The sequence below is a fragment of the Rhipicephalus microplus genome, chromosome 2 (genome assembly GCF_043290135.1).
Source record: "Rhipicephalus microplus isolate Deutch F79 chromosome 2, USDA_Rmic, whole genome shotgun sequence".
Lineage (NCBI taxonomy): Eukaryota > Metazoa > Arthropoda > Arachnida > Ixodida > Ixodidae > Rhipicephalus > Rhipicephalus microplus.
The window spans coordinates 230,283,875-230,301,348 of NC_134701.1; the positions used below are offsets into that span (position 1 = coordinate 230,283,875).

The 17,474-nt window shown below is 47.5% G+C and overlaps 1 protein-coding gene across 9 annotated transcripts in view; it reads left to right on the top strand.

Moving 5' to 3' along the window:
- NaPi-III (Na[+]-dependent inorganic phosphate cotransporter type III) overlaps positions 1–17,474 on the top strand; it is a 93,590-nt gene that overhangs the window by 37,905 nt on the left and 38,211 nt on the right. For 7 of the 9 annotated variants that reach the window (XM_075877118.1, XM_075877108.1, XM_075877075.1 and 4 more), the window contains one exon: positions 10,242–10,474. In XM_075877118.1, coding sequence (XP_075733233.1) covers positions 10,273–10,474 — 202 coding nt within the window. In that variant the 5' untranslated portion in view covers positions 10,242–10,272. Of the gene's footprint in view, positions 1–9,050; positions 9,123–9,393; positions 9,521–10,241; positions 10,475–17,474 lie in introns of those variants that run through there. The other 2 variants (XM_075877102.1, XM_075877101.1) reach the window with 2 other exon arrangements.

Consider the following 17,474-nt stretch of genomic DNA (forward strand, 5'->3'; position numbering starts at 1 on the left):
GGTTTTTCGCTGTTACTGCTTTAGCATTGTTGTCTGAACTGTGTGGGGTCTCTATATGACGAGCGAGCGCCACGCTCTTGGAGTGAACGGACACAGCAGACGCGGTCGGTACAAACCAAACAACATACATACATTTAACTAATTTAGACGACGATATCGTCCGCCGGATCGATACATCAGTAATGAACACGCTAGGACTATACAGAGGGTGTCAGCACCCCCACAACTGATAGTTCTTCGAAAGTGCTTACGCGTTAAGTCGGATCAGTGAGTCATTCCCCTGTTTATTCTAATGACAGCTAAATTATTTCTTTTGGTAGATCAGCTTATTTCTGTCACTATTCAAGCAAGCATTGTTGTTCAGGAAGTTTGATTCAAAGTTGTTTGCCGTATACGGCGCATATGTCAATCAATAGATCAATCAGTCAGCTTTTATTTTCTGTATAGAGAATACAATAAGTTTCAGTTAAAAGTAGGAGACCACAGTAAAAAAAAAAAAGCTCATTTCACGCAGCTTATCTAAGCTCTGGCCAGCCTTTCAGCAGCATTGACAGAATTATTTGTTTTTTTTTTTCATGGCAGCTGGCACTTCGTTAAGTTTGTTTACGCTTAGCCCACCGCAATGGGCCGCGTAGAACGAGCGCATACGTAATTCTTTATTGAACCTTACGACAGCTGACACCGTGAGGCATCCGCTGTATATCAATACATTATCGACTGAGAAGAGAAAGAAGACGCGGCCTTCGCCTTTCATTATTCTATGGTGATTGTGTAAGGGGATTTTTTATTGGGCCCCGAGCAGTCTATGCATGACATAGAGGTCAATACTTTTATCGGGCACGTGCACACCGTAGAAACTACGGTATTTGTGTAGTTATGTGCAGTTGCGTGTGGAAGGTGTTCATGGACGTGCACATACATCACGAGCCGTAAATGTGCAGTTTGCTTTTTTTTTACATTTGCGCTTTCTTATACCATTCAACACTTGTTATTTGATGCAATGTTGATTTATTATACTCGCATTTAGAACTTGCTTTTTTTGTGCGTGTACTTGTTGGATCACGCACATAGTGTTCATTTGTGTGCTGATTTATTTTATGTAAGGCCTGATTTGGCAAGTAACTTATTTACCCATCCCCTGCATTGTCTCGCGGTGAGATGGCAGTATATAAATAAAATGCCTCAATAAAATTAACAATTAAAAATTAACAACATTGTGCCTGTGTTCTGTCCAGTAATTACATCGTGTATATAATCCACAAATCCCGTAACAATATCGCTGTGTAGTCAGGAGTAAGCAATCACGAGCACCAAATATCGCCGAACCTACTCGAGCAGCTTGATATGTCTGCTTGTGTGGCATCCGCACTGTGCAATCATTTGAACTTCAAAGTGGGTGTCCGCGCGTGGCTATGTAATCCATAGAGTTTCCTTATATACACTAGAGGGAACTCTGGCGCTAGTGTCTATGGGAGCTGCAACGCACGGCGCTTCAGCGAGCATGGCAATGATGGGTAGTACACATATTTGTCTAATCTTCGTACTTCTGGCCTCCTTTTGGCTCGTTGTGTGTTCGTGTGGCTTGGAGTTGTTTTCTCACAAAACAAAAAAAGCAGCAAATGTTCAGCGGTTGCGTTTCACCACCTTATTCTTTTAGACTTACCTATCCAAATCGGGTAACGAAGTTCAAAAGGGTTTAATCTTTCTTTCAAAGCAAAACCGAAACGCATCAATAAACGCAGCCGCAAGTACGAAGACTAGGCAAATGTGTGTACTACCCATCATTCTCATGGTCGCTGAACGACCGCAGCGACAGAGTCCCCTCTAGTTAGTTTTAGGAAACTCTTAATCAACCAAGCCATGTCCCGTGGGCGCGCTCTCTATCCGTTGCGCCCGACATGTTTGTTTCAGCAGCGACGTTCGTCGCCTGTATATAGCGTGGAACAAGGCCGACGTCACCTTTTTTTGTGTGTTTCTTTCCTTCACCACATGGTTTATATAACGGCTTATACCGTTATACGTAAACAGGCAGGCCGCGTTAGTTGAGCGCATTATATGAGCGAACGCGGTTCGAATCTAGTTTCGAACGGGAGTTGCGGTGTTTTGATTTGCTGCGCCGACTGGGAACTTCGCGGGCTCACACACTGACGCACCTGCAGGTGACAGGCTTAACTTTTTTGGCATTAAACAAAACGAAAAAGACAGTTTCAATCTCTTCACTTGCTTTCCTTTCTCTTCTTCATCTTCCGGCACAACAATCTCCGAACCAATTTCTCTGCTACAGTGTTGGCGGCGGGTTCACCGCAATGCTGTTGGAGCGGAAACTTCAATAAAGGCGGGGGCACCGTGCACGCACATAACTGGGCGACCTTGTGTATCTGCCGGGTGACGGTGCTACGAGCCTCGCTTGCGCTTTAATAAAAAAAAAGGGAGGGGGGGGGGGACAAAGCAGCCGGCGGCGTGTTATGAAGGGTGAAGAACTTGCAAACAGGCACTTCGCCGTGTTACCGACCGTGCTGCAGAAATTAGGTGCCTTTTCTCATCTTCTAACCACCAACTTTCAAGAAAAAGCAATAATAAAAATAGTTTTTGCAACCCCATGGCGTATAGCGAGCTATATCAAGCGGTAGGTGGTATATTTATAAGCATAATAATGTGTAGGTGGGCTAGTTGCTTAAGGTCCTTGGTGAATTATATGGGGCAGCGCTAGAACGACTAGGTGGACATGAATCAATACATGTATTTTCTTTTCTCGTCTGTGTATTCGTTCTCTGCGCCGTATGACTCACTTTGTACGTATTTTTCTATCGGTGATTGCGCTTGTTGCATGATACGTCGATTTCTTGTGTGTTCTTACGCGCTTCTCTGGATAACTCAGAAGTCGCCTTTCGGTCATACTCAAATACATAATCGTTGAATGTGATGAATCTTAGCGATGAATCGGCAAGGTTATTAAACATCGGTAGAAAAAAAAAAGCGAAGACGTTCATATGCACGTCAGTGCTATATGTTCGAAACACTTTGCAATTTCTATAACATTGTCTTAGTTTTTATAGAATAGTTACAACATAGTCTAAGTATAGCTTGCAGCTTTTACGGCCTTTTTTTTACACCCATATTTATCGCGCAGAAATAAATTCCTTTGGATGATTGATTGATTGACTGATTGAATCAAGCAATGAATGCACAGCTGTTCCTTTGTTCCTCCGTGTCCGCTCTGCGCTGTGCTTACTCCTCTAATACCGCTGATCAACAATCCCAAATGGCAACATCGTTCGAGAAGCTTCTATTGAGACTGCAGGGCTTCGCGCCCTTTCCTGCCATGCTTTCTTCCCCGTCGCTCGCACGTATACAGCTATCGCCGATGCCGTGTGATCGGTGGTCGTGCTTTTCTCCGGATCTGTGCTCGCGAGCTATTTCTGGGAGCCTGCCTGTATGACCGCGTTCACTGTGGCGGCGATAGCTGGTTGTAAGCCGGGCGCGTCAGAACGATGACGATCGCGGTGTTGCTTGTGTGTCGAAGTGTTGGCGCCCTCTTACAGATAGCTGACTGTCCTCTGAGTCGTGGCTGCGTGGACACCAATGACCATGTGTCATCTCAACTAATCAAAAATAAAAGAACGAAAGCAACAACACAAAAGCGGACGACCGAGATGGTTTCGACGATAGTTCGGCATCGAAATCGGAAACACGCACTGCGATATAGCTCGTGCACGGTGTGGCGTCTGCGCTGATCAGCTGAGTTCGACGTTGTGTGTCCGTGGGTGTGTGTGGTGTTCTTCTCAACTAGTGAGAACAAGGTATCGCCCCAGCCCCCTGCCACAGTAGCCTATAGTCCGAAGGGGAACAGGCTTCGCTGCTGATGCAAAACCAAAAATGAAGCGATGGCATGCTTTTCTCGGTGGACTATACTTTTGGTCACCTATACCTTTCGGCAGTGAAGATGGGATGTGAACAGTGCAACGCGACGTCAGGTGTCCTGGGCCACTAATCCCGAAAATCTACGTGGTTAAATAATAACCATGCACTTTAAGTACTAGCGGCCCAATTACGACTTAGCAAAAGGTATTGACTTGTCGTCCCCCTTAGATGTTTGTACTCCAACGGTACTGGAAGTTTAGGGCGCGATGACAACGAACGGACAGAGAGAGAGTTCACACACGCAGAATGCGTCCTCTCTCTCTGACCGTTTTGGCCATCGCGCCTTATACTTCTAGTATGCCAGACTATACCCAGTCTGCCAATCTTACACATATAGTCGTGGATTCAATGCCGCTAGCGTATACATTCCCGGTGGGGCGGGATGCTATTGGGAGTGCTTGTATGTGCAGGACCTAAAGTCAATTAAGGAAACATGCGTTGCGTGAAAAATAAACGCGGCGAGATCTCGCTTTGTTCGCGCATGGCCTCTGAGATGGCCCGGCAGCGCGCAATCTCGGAGGCCATGGTGCGTGCCTCTCAAAGGCTCGCCGTTTGCAGTCGTGCCCCTGAGCTACAAAAATAAGTGGCCAGTATTGCATGGTCTGGATGGGCCCCTGTTCGTGGCCTGTCCCGTGATCACATTTGTGGTTATATTCCGCGTAGAACACGATAACCTAACCTAACATAGCTAACCTACCTGTGTGCTCGAGCAAGACGCCGGCTGAGCAGAACTTTTAACAACTCTTGTTGTGGAATAATGACAGTATGCGCGAACGAAAACGGGTTGTTGGGTCATGTTGTGTGTGTGTGTGTTTTTTTTTTCCGCTCGCATTTATAAAATTAAGGCATTATTTTTTTTTAGCTTCAAGTAAACGTTAAGTAAGTGGCGAGTTGTCTGTGTCCGGGCTGCATTGCGTTACTCGCGGGCAAAGCTGTCTCAGCTGTAAGCGTATAACTGTCTTCAATGGCAACCAGAATGGGAACACGCCCACTTAGTATAGCGTGCGAACTTGTGCTTGCTGTTTTTGAGATAGCTTCTCATTTCGAACGTGTCTAGGCCTAACTAAAAGATCTATGTAAACAAATCGGCAACATAATTTCTTTTCGCGTTTGGTGCGTGGTTCATATTTATTTGCATTTATTATTAGTAAAATAAACTCGTAACAATGTCTCGCGCGGTGGCATATAGGCAAACGTTTTCGTTTTCTTTTCACTGTCTTTAACTTAACAACCATTCGATTGGTGGCGCCACCGTCCCAGCTGGGGCACGTAAACGGCGTAAACGCTATCCCGCTAAACTATAAGGCGCTGTCCATAACGAACGTTTGCTGCACGGTAACGGAATTCCCTTTACCTCCGCTATCCCGTTAACCGTAAACTATAACTGTCTACTACCTGCGCGTGCTTTTAAAGCTACGCCGTGCCAGTGTTATAACGCAGTTGCGGAGTTCGTGTCGACGAGAACAGGAAAACGCACAATGTGTCTTTGTGCGTTTGATGTGTTCTCAAAATATAATCTTTCACTGCACACAGACTGTCGGAATGGCAGCAGCTTCGCATGGCTTGTGGTTAACTGCTTTTATGCGCGTGTTCCTTGTGTGGCTGATATTTTGTGCGTGATCTCTCTGCTTTTGTTGTTCGTGTTGTTTTTGAGATTTTTTGCTAACCTTGAGCGCACTTGGAACCGGTGATGCAATAGTTCGATGCGTTGGACTATTTAGAAATTTCATTCGCGAGAGCTGAGTTGCCGTTGGCGATGACAGTGGCCATGGGGCATGGTTATGTATGGAATGTATGGCATAATTATTCAAGACGATTTTTTGCTGCCCGTGACCGTTGTTAATTGAATCATGACATACCATACATAGCTTGAAAAGCTCTAGTTTCGACATTTATCTAATACAATGAAGTCGGCGAAGCCGTTTGTCAACAACTGTATCAGGTTAACATGGAAATATTGAGTGCAGAAACAAGACATTTACAAGAACGAGATATGCAGGACGGGCGCTATATAGCCTCCGTCCTGCAGGTCTATCTCGCTCCTGGGAATGTCTTCGTTTTTGCGCCCAAAATTTTCCCTTTAGCTATGCACCATCTCGCCGAATTTTGAGTTTTGTTAAACCACGTATCAGGCTAGTTGGCTGAATAGTTTTTGTTTCTTGTGGGGAACTATATAGTTGTGATGCTCCTCCAGTGTTGTCCGGATTTTACTATCCGTAGTTGATTGTTTGTGCACTGTTAATGTAATTGATTTACTGCCAGAAATTTCGAGGCAGTACAGTAATGTACAACATCCGTCCTCTTCTGTTGCGGGTGTTTGCTTGTTCTTTTCTTCGTTTTCTTTTTTTAACGTCGCGTTTGCTTAGCCAGTATGTTCTTAAGCATCTGAATACTCGGGCTTTGTGCGAATAGAACGCTTTTATCAAACGGAGGTGGTGACTTTCACCATGAGCACGCGTTAGCCTTCCTTACCTGGCATAGGCTTGTCTTATCTGCAGTGGTTTCCTTTGGAAGGAAGAACGTGCTGCTTATCTATGAATAGCGCGAGAAACCTTGGCCACCATCGCACGACGCGCGTGGTTTTCAGAGGTTGGTTGTCACGGGAGCAATTGCGCACTGGTTGAGCGCTGGTGCCTGTTTTATGCAACGTAAACGGTAAACATTGCCTAAAGGCCATGTACCACTGTGTTTCTTTCTCTCTTAGACAAGAATGCTGATTGCCCCCTGTTGTGCTCGCACTATAACAAATCCACGCATGCGCAATCTCTAGAACGGTTCCGCTGTCACGGCTGGCAAAACCTTGATTGATTGATTTGTGGGGTTTAACGTCCCAAAACCACCATATATGATTATGAGGGACGCCGTAGTGGAGGGCTCCGGAAATTTCGACCACCTGGGGTTCTTTAACGTGCACTAAAATCGGAGCACACGGGCCTACAACATTTCCGCCTTCATCGGAAATGCAGCCGCCGCAGCCGGGATTCGATCCCGCGACCTGCGGGTCAGCAGCCGAGTACCTTAGCCACTAGACCACCGCGGTGAGGCGGCTGGCAAAACCTTGACAGGGACGGAGTTATTTATTTTATATAAATACTCAGTCGCTCACAAATTGACCGCTTTTTTCTACTCAATTCGGCTTTTGTCGAACAGGTTACCCTTCTTTATAAATCTTGCTATTAAACGTTGTAATCGTTACGTCGAAACACACACAAAGAGGTTTGGTTCGTGCAGAATGCCTAACAAGAACGATGAAAGGTCGGGTGTTTGGCCAGGCCGGCGGCTTATTGCTTGGAGGTGTTACAGACGGATTAAATGTAGACCTGAGCAAGTTCATGGAAAGTGTGTGACAGTCACATCGGGGGTTGTAGCGTCGCAAAACTGGCACGATGCGCCATCGGTCGCTTCAATCAAGCGAACGGGAAATCGGTGTGGAACGCCACAGTTCAGCATTCCTTTGATGGTATAGGTCCATATTAAAAAAAAAAACGAAAAACAACGAAATGAAACTTTGAGAACGTTTGAGCTTCTTCGCCTTCAAGCGCAGAACGCGATAGCGTAATCGGGCCCTCTGTGCATCGCCTTCTCAGTCGCTAGCCTGGTCTCGTTTCTGGTTGCACTCCTCAACCGTGTCGTATGTAAGGAAACGAACGACTGTGCGCGTAACACTGGCCGTTTCAAGTCGTCCTAAAATGCCCTGGTACAATAATTGTTCTCTGCGCCATAACTCTTTTGCGAATCAGCGAAGGGCCAAAACTACTTGTTGATAACGTAAACTTACGCAGCTGATGAATTTCTTGATGCTGTTGCGACTGATAATGATGAATTCGAGCACTATGAGTAGTGGGTGGGCTTTTAAAAGCAAGTGGTCGCGCAATCCACATGTTCTGACGCCTGGAGCGATTCTGCGCTTCTGCAATGCAATATTACATTCGTTAAATATACTCCTTCCACAGAGTCCACCTCGGTGGATCAGTGGCTATATATAGCGTTCTCGGCGGCTGGCTCGCAGGTCGCGGGTTTGATCTCCGGCCGTCGCATTTCGATAGAGGCGAAATGGGGGAGGCCCGTGTATACTGCGAGATGTCGGCGCACGTCAGAGCATCGCTTACGCTACCGTTAACTCCCCTCCCTTTTTTTTAAAGAAAATGGGTCTAAAATCCTCTCCCCTAACGAAAACCGGTGACGTCATGGTGGCGGGACTGGGCGTTTGACGGCTGTGGGAATGAGCACGCCAGATGGTCAAAATGTTTGGAGTCTTCCACTACGGCGTCCCTCATAATTATATCGTGGTTTTGTGATGTAAACCACACATATTATTAATGATATTATTATTATTATTATTATTATTATTATTATTATTATTATTATTATTATTATTATTATTATTATTATTATTTCCACTACATGACATTCGTATAGGGTTTTTTTTTTTTTTTCGAAGCCGTTTCGAACAATTGTGGGGCTCTGTGGTAGAACACCTGCTAGCCACGTATACTCCCGGGTTCGATTCTGACTCAAATCTAAGTTCTCATGTGTTGGCGGCCACATGAAACTGTCTCGCGGGCCGTATGTTTTCGGACCCTGGTCTAGAAAATAATTCCAGCTCCTTGATGCTTCAAACCTGAGGAGAGGAATACATGCGGCTGGTGTATTTTGGGCAATGCATGGCGGGTGCCACTTTAGCTCTTTGCCTTTTTTTTTTTTTTTCGTCGTGGTATTTCAGCTTTCTCACCATCTTTCTTATTACACGTGCCGTCTGGTGAGCGCACCGCGTCGTTTCACGGACCTTGCTTCGACATATAGCCGTACGCACGATGGTTTTTATTGTTTTTTTTTTTTCGCATCACGTCATCAGGCTTGCTCTGCAGCGCCAGTCTCGTGCGGACGTTTTGGTTATCGTGCCCTTCGCATGGTCGTCTCCTGCTAGACTCGATTGCGGTGTTAATTGCTCCTGCGCTGTCGCGTGCCGGTAGTTTAACAACAGTATGTATGCAGGGGGGGGGGGGGTGTTTTACGGCTATCCGTGATGGTTATCTCCCTTCCCTTTCCTGCCCCCCCCCCCCCCCATATACAGCCTTCGCATTGGTCGTGTGCGTCTCTGCACGCGTCGCTGTAGGTACGTAGACGGCGGAGGCGGCGGCGACATATATCTCCTTCCTCGTCCCTTCGACATTCACATATGCGCATACTGTAACCCTCTCGTAAGTGGTACCCATCATTTGACGCCGTATCTGACTTTTTTTTTCGTCGTTTATTTTGCGGGAAGCTAGTCTTAATGGCCTGATTACACGCCCTACCTTGTGAAAATGGAGCTTGTTGTTGTCCGGCAATTCGTCAGACACTGTATGTAGGTTGGACTCGGAGGGTGTTAAGTCGGAGAACAGTCGCCGCTCTTTCTTTCTTTAGTCGGAGAATGGCGCATATATTGAGCTTCTGTGAGGGAAACGTTCTTTGTCCGCCCGTGTTCTTCGCAGTGTTATCACTGCGTTTCTCGGAGAATTACTATTTAAAGACTTGCGTCGCTGAAGGGTTCCTGTTCGGGGAAGTTGGTGTTTCATACTGCACTGCACTGTACTAAAGCAAGATATATTACACATATGTGAGTATGTGTGCCGTGGTTCTTATACGTGTCGCGCTAATACATGCCGCGAATACGTCAGTGCTGTACTTGAAAAAGAGAGAGAAAAAAGTGTGGCCGTGCAACTTTTCATCCCGCTTTTCTCTTAGCATCTATGCGCGCAAACGCCTTCCCTGCGGCATCCTTCTTTATCAAAAGGCCGATGGCTTGACGAATGCGGCTTTGGATGCTTCCATGTATTTTGCCGGTCTGTGCGTACGTGTCGTTTAGCATCTCCGTCCCGTACTCGGGACGCATAGCACCGCGGATGTTACGTCGTGTGAAAGTGCTCCCCCTGTTGACTTATGGATCTCAAACCTTTTTCACGTGATGTGGCTATCATACTGGCGTTGCAGCTTTGTGAGAAATTGATGTACCTTTCCTGCGTTTAATTGCGTTCGCTCGTCACATATGTGTTAGTATAACAGGTTGAAAATAGCAACGCTTTGTGTCCAGCCGCGTGACTGGCGCATGCGTCCACCGCATCGTTTCCTTGTGGTCCTCGATCGTTACTAGGTTTTAAAATATAGGTGCACGTTAAAGATCCCCAGGTGTTCAAAACTTCCTGATACTTCCACTGAGGCACCGAAACTCCAACAGTTGTTATTATCGATTATTACTGTACTAATTGTGAAACTTCACTGCCATTTCGAGAAGTTCGCCGAATGTTTTGTTGGGCTTAAGTTCCGGTCTGTCCTCGCAGGCGTGCAATATCTCTCGTCGAGTGAACAACGATGGTTCCCTTGGACGCGTCGACGGGCAACCTGCTGTGGATCCTGGTGGTGGGCTTCATCCTCGCCTTCTTCCTGGCCTTCGGAGTGGGCGCCAACGATGTTGCCAACTCTTTCGGCACCTCGGTGGGCGCCAAGGTGCTCACGTTGCGGCAGGCCTGCATCCTGGCCACCATCTTCGAGATCCTCGGTGCCATCCTCATAGGCGAGTGCTCTTCGGTATTTTGTCTATCTCGTGGCTGGCGGATTCAAATTGGACGATTGGGGGATTCGTGGTTGACGTATACCGCACGGAACAGTGGCTGGCGCAGACTATCATCTGAAAGTTTATTATTATTCACAGACCGTATTTATACGTCACTATAAATTGACAGTCTGCGCTTGTCCCCGTCTACTTGTTGTTCTTGTTTTCTTCCGTGCATTATACCTATATAGACGGATTCTAAACAGTGTGAACCTGCTACGGTTCTCTGGATATGGGCCCGTTGATGCGAGGTCAAAGTAAGGCTCGAATAAGTATGCCAACCGTAATTAATGACGCTGCGGCTGACTGCCTACGGAATACCATTTGCGGGCGGGCGATTGTAGGTGGTGCATAGTTCGTAGGTGTATTAACACGAACGTTACATGACACAAAGAATGTACCGGAAACGGGGCTGTTATACGACTAACAGTTTGTTTTAAGGCCAGCTTTTTGAACGATATGCTGTGTGATACTGATGGTCCCCTATAAATGTGCGAGCTGACCTAAAAACAAATCGTTGGTTGAAGTCAACACTCTGTCCTGTATCTTCTCAGTGTCTTGTTACTTTTGTTCTGCGATACCTATTAATTTGCCTGCGCTGTCTTGTGAGCGATGAAAGACGGCAAGAAACCGAGGAGAGTGCTGATCACGCATGCGTGCAGGAATTGTCTCGAAGGAGGGCGGAAGATTGGGTATACATTGGGCTAGTTGGTACGTATACTCCATGGTATAAGACGGTATAGCGCACGGAAAACCTCTCTTGTGTTTCTTGTGGTTTTCTAGTGCGCTCCAGCGTCTCATATAATTGTCTAGCGCACTAAAAACCTTTCTTGTGGTTTATAGTGCGCTTCGGCGTCTCATATATTTGTCTCGAAGCCTTACTTCTAACGTACTATACAAGAGAACCGACTGCTATAGTTTGGACTGCGTGTTGCTGAACTTGTGAGAGCGTTATAACTATATGACGCAGTGTAAGAACAATAGAGACTAGGACGAGCGCTGTCAAGTGCGCGAAGACTGAACGGAAACTCGGGACTACTTGTCTCTCTTGTTCTTTGATGTCCGTTCTGGCTATCGCTGCATTTATACCGCCGTTATCCTGTCGGCCTATACGTGTTGCGTAATCTTGGGAAACCGTTTACTGTGTTGTGTCACTAATGGGTAGTATGCTTCAAAGTTGTGTGGCTACTTCGTTTAACATCTTAACAAAATTAACTGGTGAGAACACTGGCCAAAAACTATTCCCCCCATCCCCTCTTCCTTTTTTCCCCCTTTCTTGGGCCCACGTTACACCTCGAGGGAGTCCGATGAGTTGTGCCTGTAGAAAGCACAGTTTAAGGTGCACGGTTGCTGTTGTTATCAAGTGCTTTCGCCTGTGCGCATACGCAGGCGCGATGGGAGTGTTATATGTACCTCGTTAATATTACCGACGTTAACTCACGCGTTAATGATTCTCTCAACACTCGCCCACTGCGCGCGCATCCCAGCGGTTGCGTAATACCCTCATCGCCAGAGCGCGTGATAGGCGCGTCGCCCTTATACGAAGTGGTACTCATCTGTGCCCCCTTATACGAAGTTGTACCCTCTTTATGTGCACGTGGCGTCACAGTTGCCTCATGGGTTTTAGGCGTTAATAAATTGCGGGAAAAGACGAGGACGCTATTAATGATAAACACGCCGAGCACCACAAGCGCAGTATAGTGTTTTTCTTACATACCCCGGTCGCACTAGCAAATTTAGTGTCATTTTGAGCGAGCGCACTTAAGCTCTCAGATCGTCGTCCTCGTGGCGCGCTGCCACAAGAGAAAAATGTGTTTATTTTGGAAGTGATCGCACTGGCGATGGGTCACATGGTAGCGTGACAGGTATTTATTACTTCAAGCAAGGTTTCCTAATTAATACTGCGTTACAGCTATAAGCAGCCCTTAAAATAGACTTCGAGTACAAACGTGCACGGCATGCTGCGCGGCGTGGGCGGGGCATCCTCCTGGCGGCCGTGGCTGCAAACCGCCTGAGAGCGATAGTACAGTAAAGTATGTTCTAGTGCATAGCAACATTTCCGATAACAAAAACGATAGTTTAAACTGTATGCCATTGTCGGTTTTCGCTGATAGCTGATTTATTTTCGGGCCGCTGCTACCGATGCTTAGACGTCGCAGCGAAGCGATTTTGGGTGAATTTGGCCGACGCACTCGCCGACAAGTGCGCTCTGCAGCGAGCGTTGTCATTAACCGTTCCCGTGTAGTGACAGCGTGCGAGTGAAGCTGGCGGCAAAGTGCGTTCCCTGCGCTCAAGTTGACCCGTCTGTCAGGGGTTATTACTTGCGCGCTCGTCGTTTCGCGCAGTTTAATAACGTCTACGTGCTGGTGAAAAACCTTTGAAACCGGGGGGGGGGGGGGGGTGATTGCTTGGGGCAACGTCACGCCAAGTGGCCTATAGCCTTCTTCAGGGCAATGGCGATCATCGCATCACGACGGTTGCGGCCTTGAAGAACACGAGACCACTTGTCGAAACCCTCCACGATTCCTGATGCGACACTCCCTGCTTTTAAGTGTTTTCGACCTCGTCTAGCCTCCGTCATGTCATGAACTTTGTGGGCTGTCGAAAGATCGCCGCTCTCGGAACAAGCAGAGAGAGAGAGACACTTGATGCTCTGCGGCAAACCGAAAACGTGTACATTTATTAACCTGCTTGTACAAACAAAAGACGATCTAGCCGTTCGAACCAGATAAATTACTGGTGACCCGCTAAACATTGATTGATTGATTTGTGGGGTTTAACGTCCCAAAACCACCATTTGATTATGAGAGACGCCGTAGTGGAGGGCTCCGGAAATTTTGACCACCTGGGGTTCTTTAACGTGCACCCAAATCTGAGTACACGGGCCTACAACATTTCCGCCTCCATCGGAAATGCAGCCGCCGCAGCCGGGAATCGAACCCGCGACCTGCGGGTCAGCAGCCGAGTACCTTAGCCACTAGACCACCGCGGCGGGACACTAAAACACTTTATACAATATGCCAATACAACTTGTAAACATCATAACAAACATAGGGTATAACCGCGAATGCGGCGTTGCCGACGTTCGACTCGCAACGAACGACCCGCGGTGGTGTCCCCATGGGACCACCGCAGGAGAGTTCTGCCGGCACTCGTGGCCGAACCATATATAGGCTCGCTCCTGTTTACCTAGCCCCTCCGCCGCAGCATCGCGGTGGCGCTACCGCGCTAACCCTATTAAGGTCCCTAGGTTAAACAAGTTTATCTAGGGACCTTAAACTCTATAAAACCCCGCGCGAATACAGGGCCACTTCTCGCTCGGTGGCTGTTAAACCTAAAGTCCCTAGATTTTCCAAAATCTAGGGACGTTTTATAGTTAAACCTAATCGTGGCTAATCCGCGAGACGCGCTGGTGCCACGAGGAGCAAACAACTTTACAGAGGCAGTGGTGTAGCCAATGGGTGGCACATCGAGCCCTTGCTCCCTCCTCGTCCCGAAATTTTTTTGCCATAGAATACAGTGAAAATTGACTACTTGAAAAAAGTGACCCTTCCCCCTCTTTCCCAACGAAATTTCTGTCTATGCCCCTGTACAGCAGTTAACAGCACCCCAACTTCTGCCAGCCCGTACGCAACTTAAGACAGTGTCCATCGTGATCACAGCCGATCCGTGTTAGGCCCGATACCGATCAGGTGCTGCTACGGGGTCACTTGTAATCTCGATCACGCCGGATCGGTATCAAAACGGTCACGATCTGTGCGTCCAGATTGCGGTTGGACCTGCGCCAAACTCGATCCTTAGTAGCGGGGACTGCGTAACCGCGGCGATTCTTGATCGCGATCGAGAAATCTTATCTGGGTGTCTCCCGATCGTATCCGAAAGTGCCCATGTGGCACCGGTGCTTATAATAGAGCGCGTGGCGGATGGTCGTGCGGGCATTCAAAGCAGTTCAAGTTCGTGTCTTCTCCCTCCCACGCCAATCGCCGAAGTAAACTCGTTGATTCAGATATATCACAATAGTTCTTACCCGCAGCACAGTGATCTGTGTTTTGGAGGACCAAATAAAAGTTTATCCAATCCAATCCAATGTCCGCATCTTTGTTCTATTTTTTTTTAAGAGAGGGATCTTGATGGCGATGGCATAGTTCGCGAAAAAAAAAAAACTGGGAGCCAACGAGTTCATGGAAATGCGGGTGCTTACGAGCAGGCAGGCCCTCGAGTGTGCGCCAGTCGCGTGCGTATGCGCAGTTTCCCTATGACTGGCGCCTTCTCCATCGTAAGCCTGTCCGCGATCGACTGTTTGTGACGCAAAAATCTGATATTTTAACGAGGTCGCCTGTCACTTCACTTCGCCGCGTTTCCTTGTTGCCCTTAATTGTTGCATCTCATTGTTTCACGCGTATGACAGTTGTTCTTTCCTGTAGCAACGTAAGTGTTGCGCTGTTAAGTCGCTGGCTAAAAATGCAATTACGGGCATGCAGGAAGAAAAAAAAAACAGGGAGCAGAAAGCCTGTGGACATTGTATGGACTATGTCATTTGTTTTGTTTTTTTCTTTTTTAACGCTCGAGAACACAGCTGTGGCGTCGCAACTGTTGCGATGCGCCGCGGTGCCATAACCAGATTGCTGAGAGAGAGTGAGGGGGAGAGGTCACAGTTGGGCACCCTCCCAGGGCACAGACGGACGGATGGATGTACGCGAGCTATGAGGGATTAAAGGCTTTCGGCTTGAAAAAAAAAACCGTCACGTGTGAGACGAACATACCGAGCTTCGTTTGCTCCGTTCGGCCGGTATTATAGCGAGAGCCTTAGATGTGTTATAAAACGAGAAACTCGACCGTTGGCGACATCGAAAGGAGTGATGCGAAAAAAAAAAGAATCGTCGCATTGTGACATGACGTTGCAGACCGCCGAAGTTCGTATCGTCACTGGATATCGCCATCACATGACGTCGTACCTTTGTCAAAGGTGGCCGATCAGTGATGATTGATTGATTTGTGAGGGTTACCGTCCCAAAACCACCATATTAATATGAGAGACGCCTTAGTGGAGGGCTCCGGAAATTTCGACCCCCCGGGGTTCTTTAACGTGCACCCAAACCTGAGCACACGGGCCTACAACATTTTCGCCTCCATCGAAAATGCCGCCGCCGCAGCCGGTATACGATCCCGTGACCAGCGGGTCAGCAGCCGAGTACTTTAGCCACTAAACCACCGTGGTGGAGCAGGTCGCCGATCAAGGAAACAATGCGAAACCGGGTGTGGTGAAAAAAGCTTTCATAATGCTACCGACCCCGGAAGGCCGTGTAAAACAACTTCGGATGTATAAAACCGTTCGGATAGTGGCTGGGGACGATCAGCACTTCTATTGAGAAGAAAAAGAGATTACTTTCGCCGTCTATAGTCGTCTTGAACAGGCAGGGTAAGCAAAAATATCGAAAAACATATTTTTTTCTTTTTGCGTTGTTTGAAATCTGCAGCCTTTTTTCTGAACCAGAATCAGTCGTTTGTTTGTTTCAGTACGATCTTTTTCGCCTCCCAAAATGGCATGTTTTAAAACTTGTGCAGCGCGGCCTGTCATGCCCCCATTCTTACGTAGCAGGGGATTCCTCGCAGTTCAAGCATCATATATATGGAGAAGTTACAGTTTTCAAGCTGGAGCGCATTTGGAACATTCAGACAACCATGATCGAAAAAACACGAATGCTGCCACGTCGTTGTCCTTCTCCGGCCGCGAAAATAAATTGCCATCTTTAAAAAGTTCACCTCCGGCCTAAATTTATGAAGGCGCATGAAGGTAGCCGTGACCTCCCCTTTCCTGCTTTAGTGGCCTATGGGTGACGCGGGTCCTCCGCCGTGCGCGACCACCTTGTGCAGTATACCAAAGACGCTACCGAGTTGTCAGAGCTGTATCACCGCCTAAAATTATTTTTTCTATTCCTCTTTGGACTACTTTCATTGTGCGTGTGGCTGTTGCTGAGACACTTCCACCATCACCCGTCGGGTGCGTATGTTTCTTTAGTTTTTACAAGGCGAGACGATCGATTCAAGGCCGCTGTAATTATATAGTGACCCCACTCCCCCTCCCTACACAAACACGCTTTTGTTTTTTCTACGAAAAAATGCATGCTTATGTACCAACCATCCCCCCCCTCTCCCAGAATGAATAATAAAAGAAGCAAGAGCATATAGTATCTTGTAGAAAAACTTGCAAACTCCGTATTTCGACTCGATGGGCAAGGCTGATGTATCGCTCCACTCGCTTTATTTATTGGCGAGAGTATTAACCGAATGCAGCACGAAAGGTGGGGTAGAATTAAGGTGGGGTAAAGCGGATGAACTATAGTAATCCCGCGGCCGCAGTTTGCGGCTGTATAGGGCGTCCTTATACGGCAGCTGAGCACGACTTCGCGGGTTCGCTTCCCGGCTTCGTTGCCCGACAGTCGATCAGGAATTGCGCGGACGCACTTCAAAAACTTCCTATTGCCTGTATTCTTTTTGCCACTCGTTCAAGTTCCGCTGCTCGAACCAGTGCTAGCTTCAAATTTACCCGGGGCCATTCGCCATGGCGACACCCGTAGCCCAATTGTTAAGAATTCGTCAATCAATCCAGTCAATCAAACAACCAATTAATTAAATGACGAATCAGTCTGTTGAGCAGTCAAATTGAAGAAAGCTATAGGTTGCGCCATTGGAGCTGTTACTTAAGGTTTTTTTTTTTTTTTTTTTGCGAAATACAAAAAAATGGCAGTATATCCACGGAGTGAATGATGGGGAGTGGGGCGAAGCATTCGTCCGTCCATTCGTTCTTGCTTCCGTCCGTTCCTGCGTACGTCTGTGTAACCGTCCATGCGTCCATCCACCCGTCCGTGCGTGCGTCTGTTCGTGCGTCCGTCCCTGCGTTCGTCCATGCAACCGCCCCTGCGTCCGTTCATGCGTCCATCCATGCATCTGTCTGTGTGTC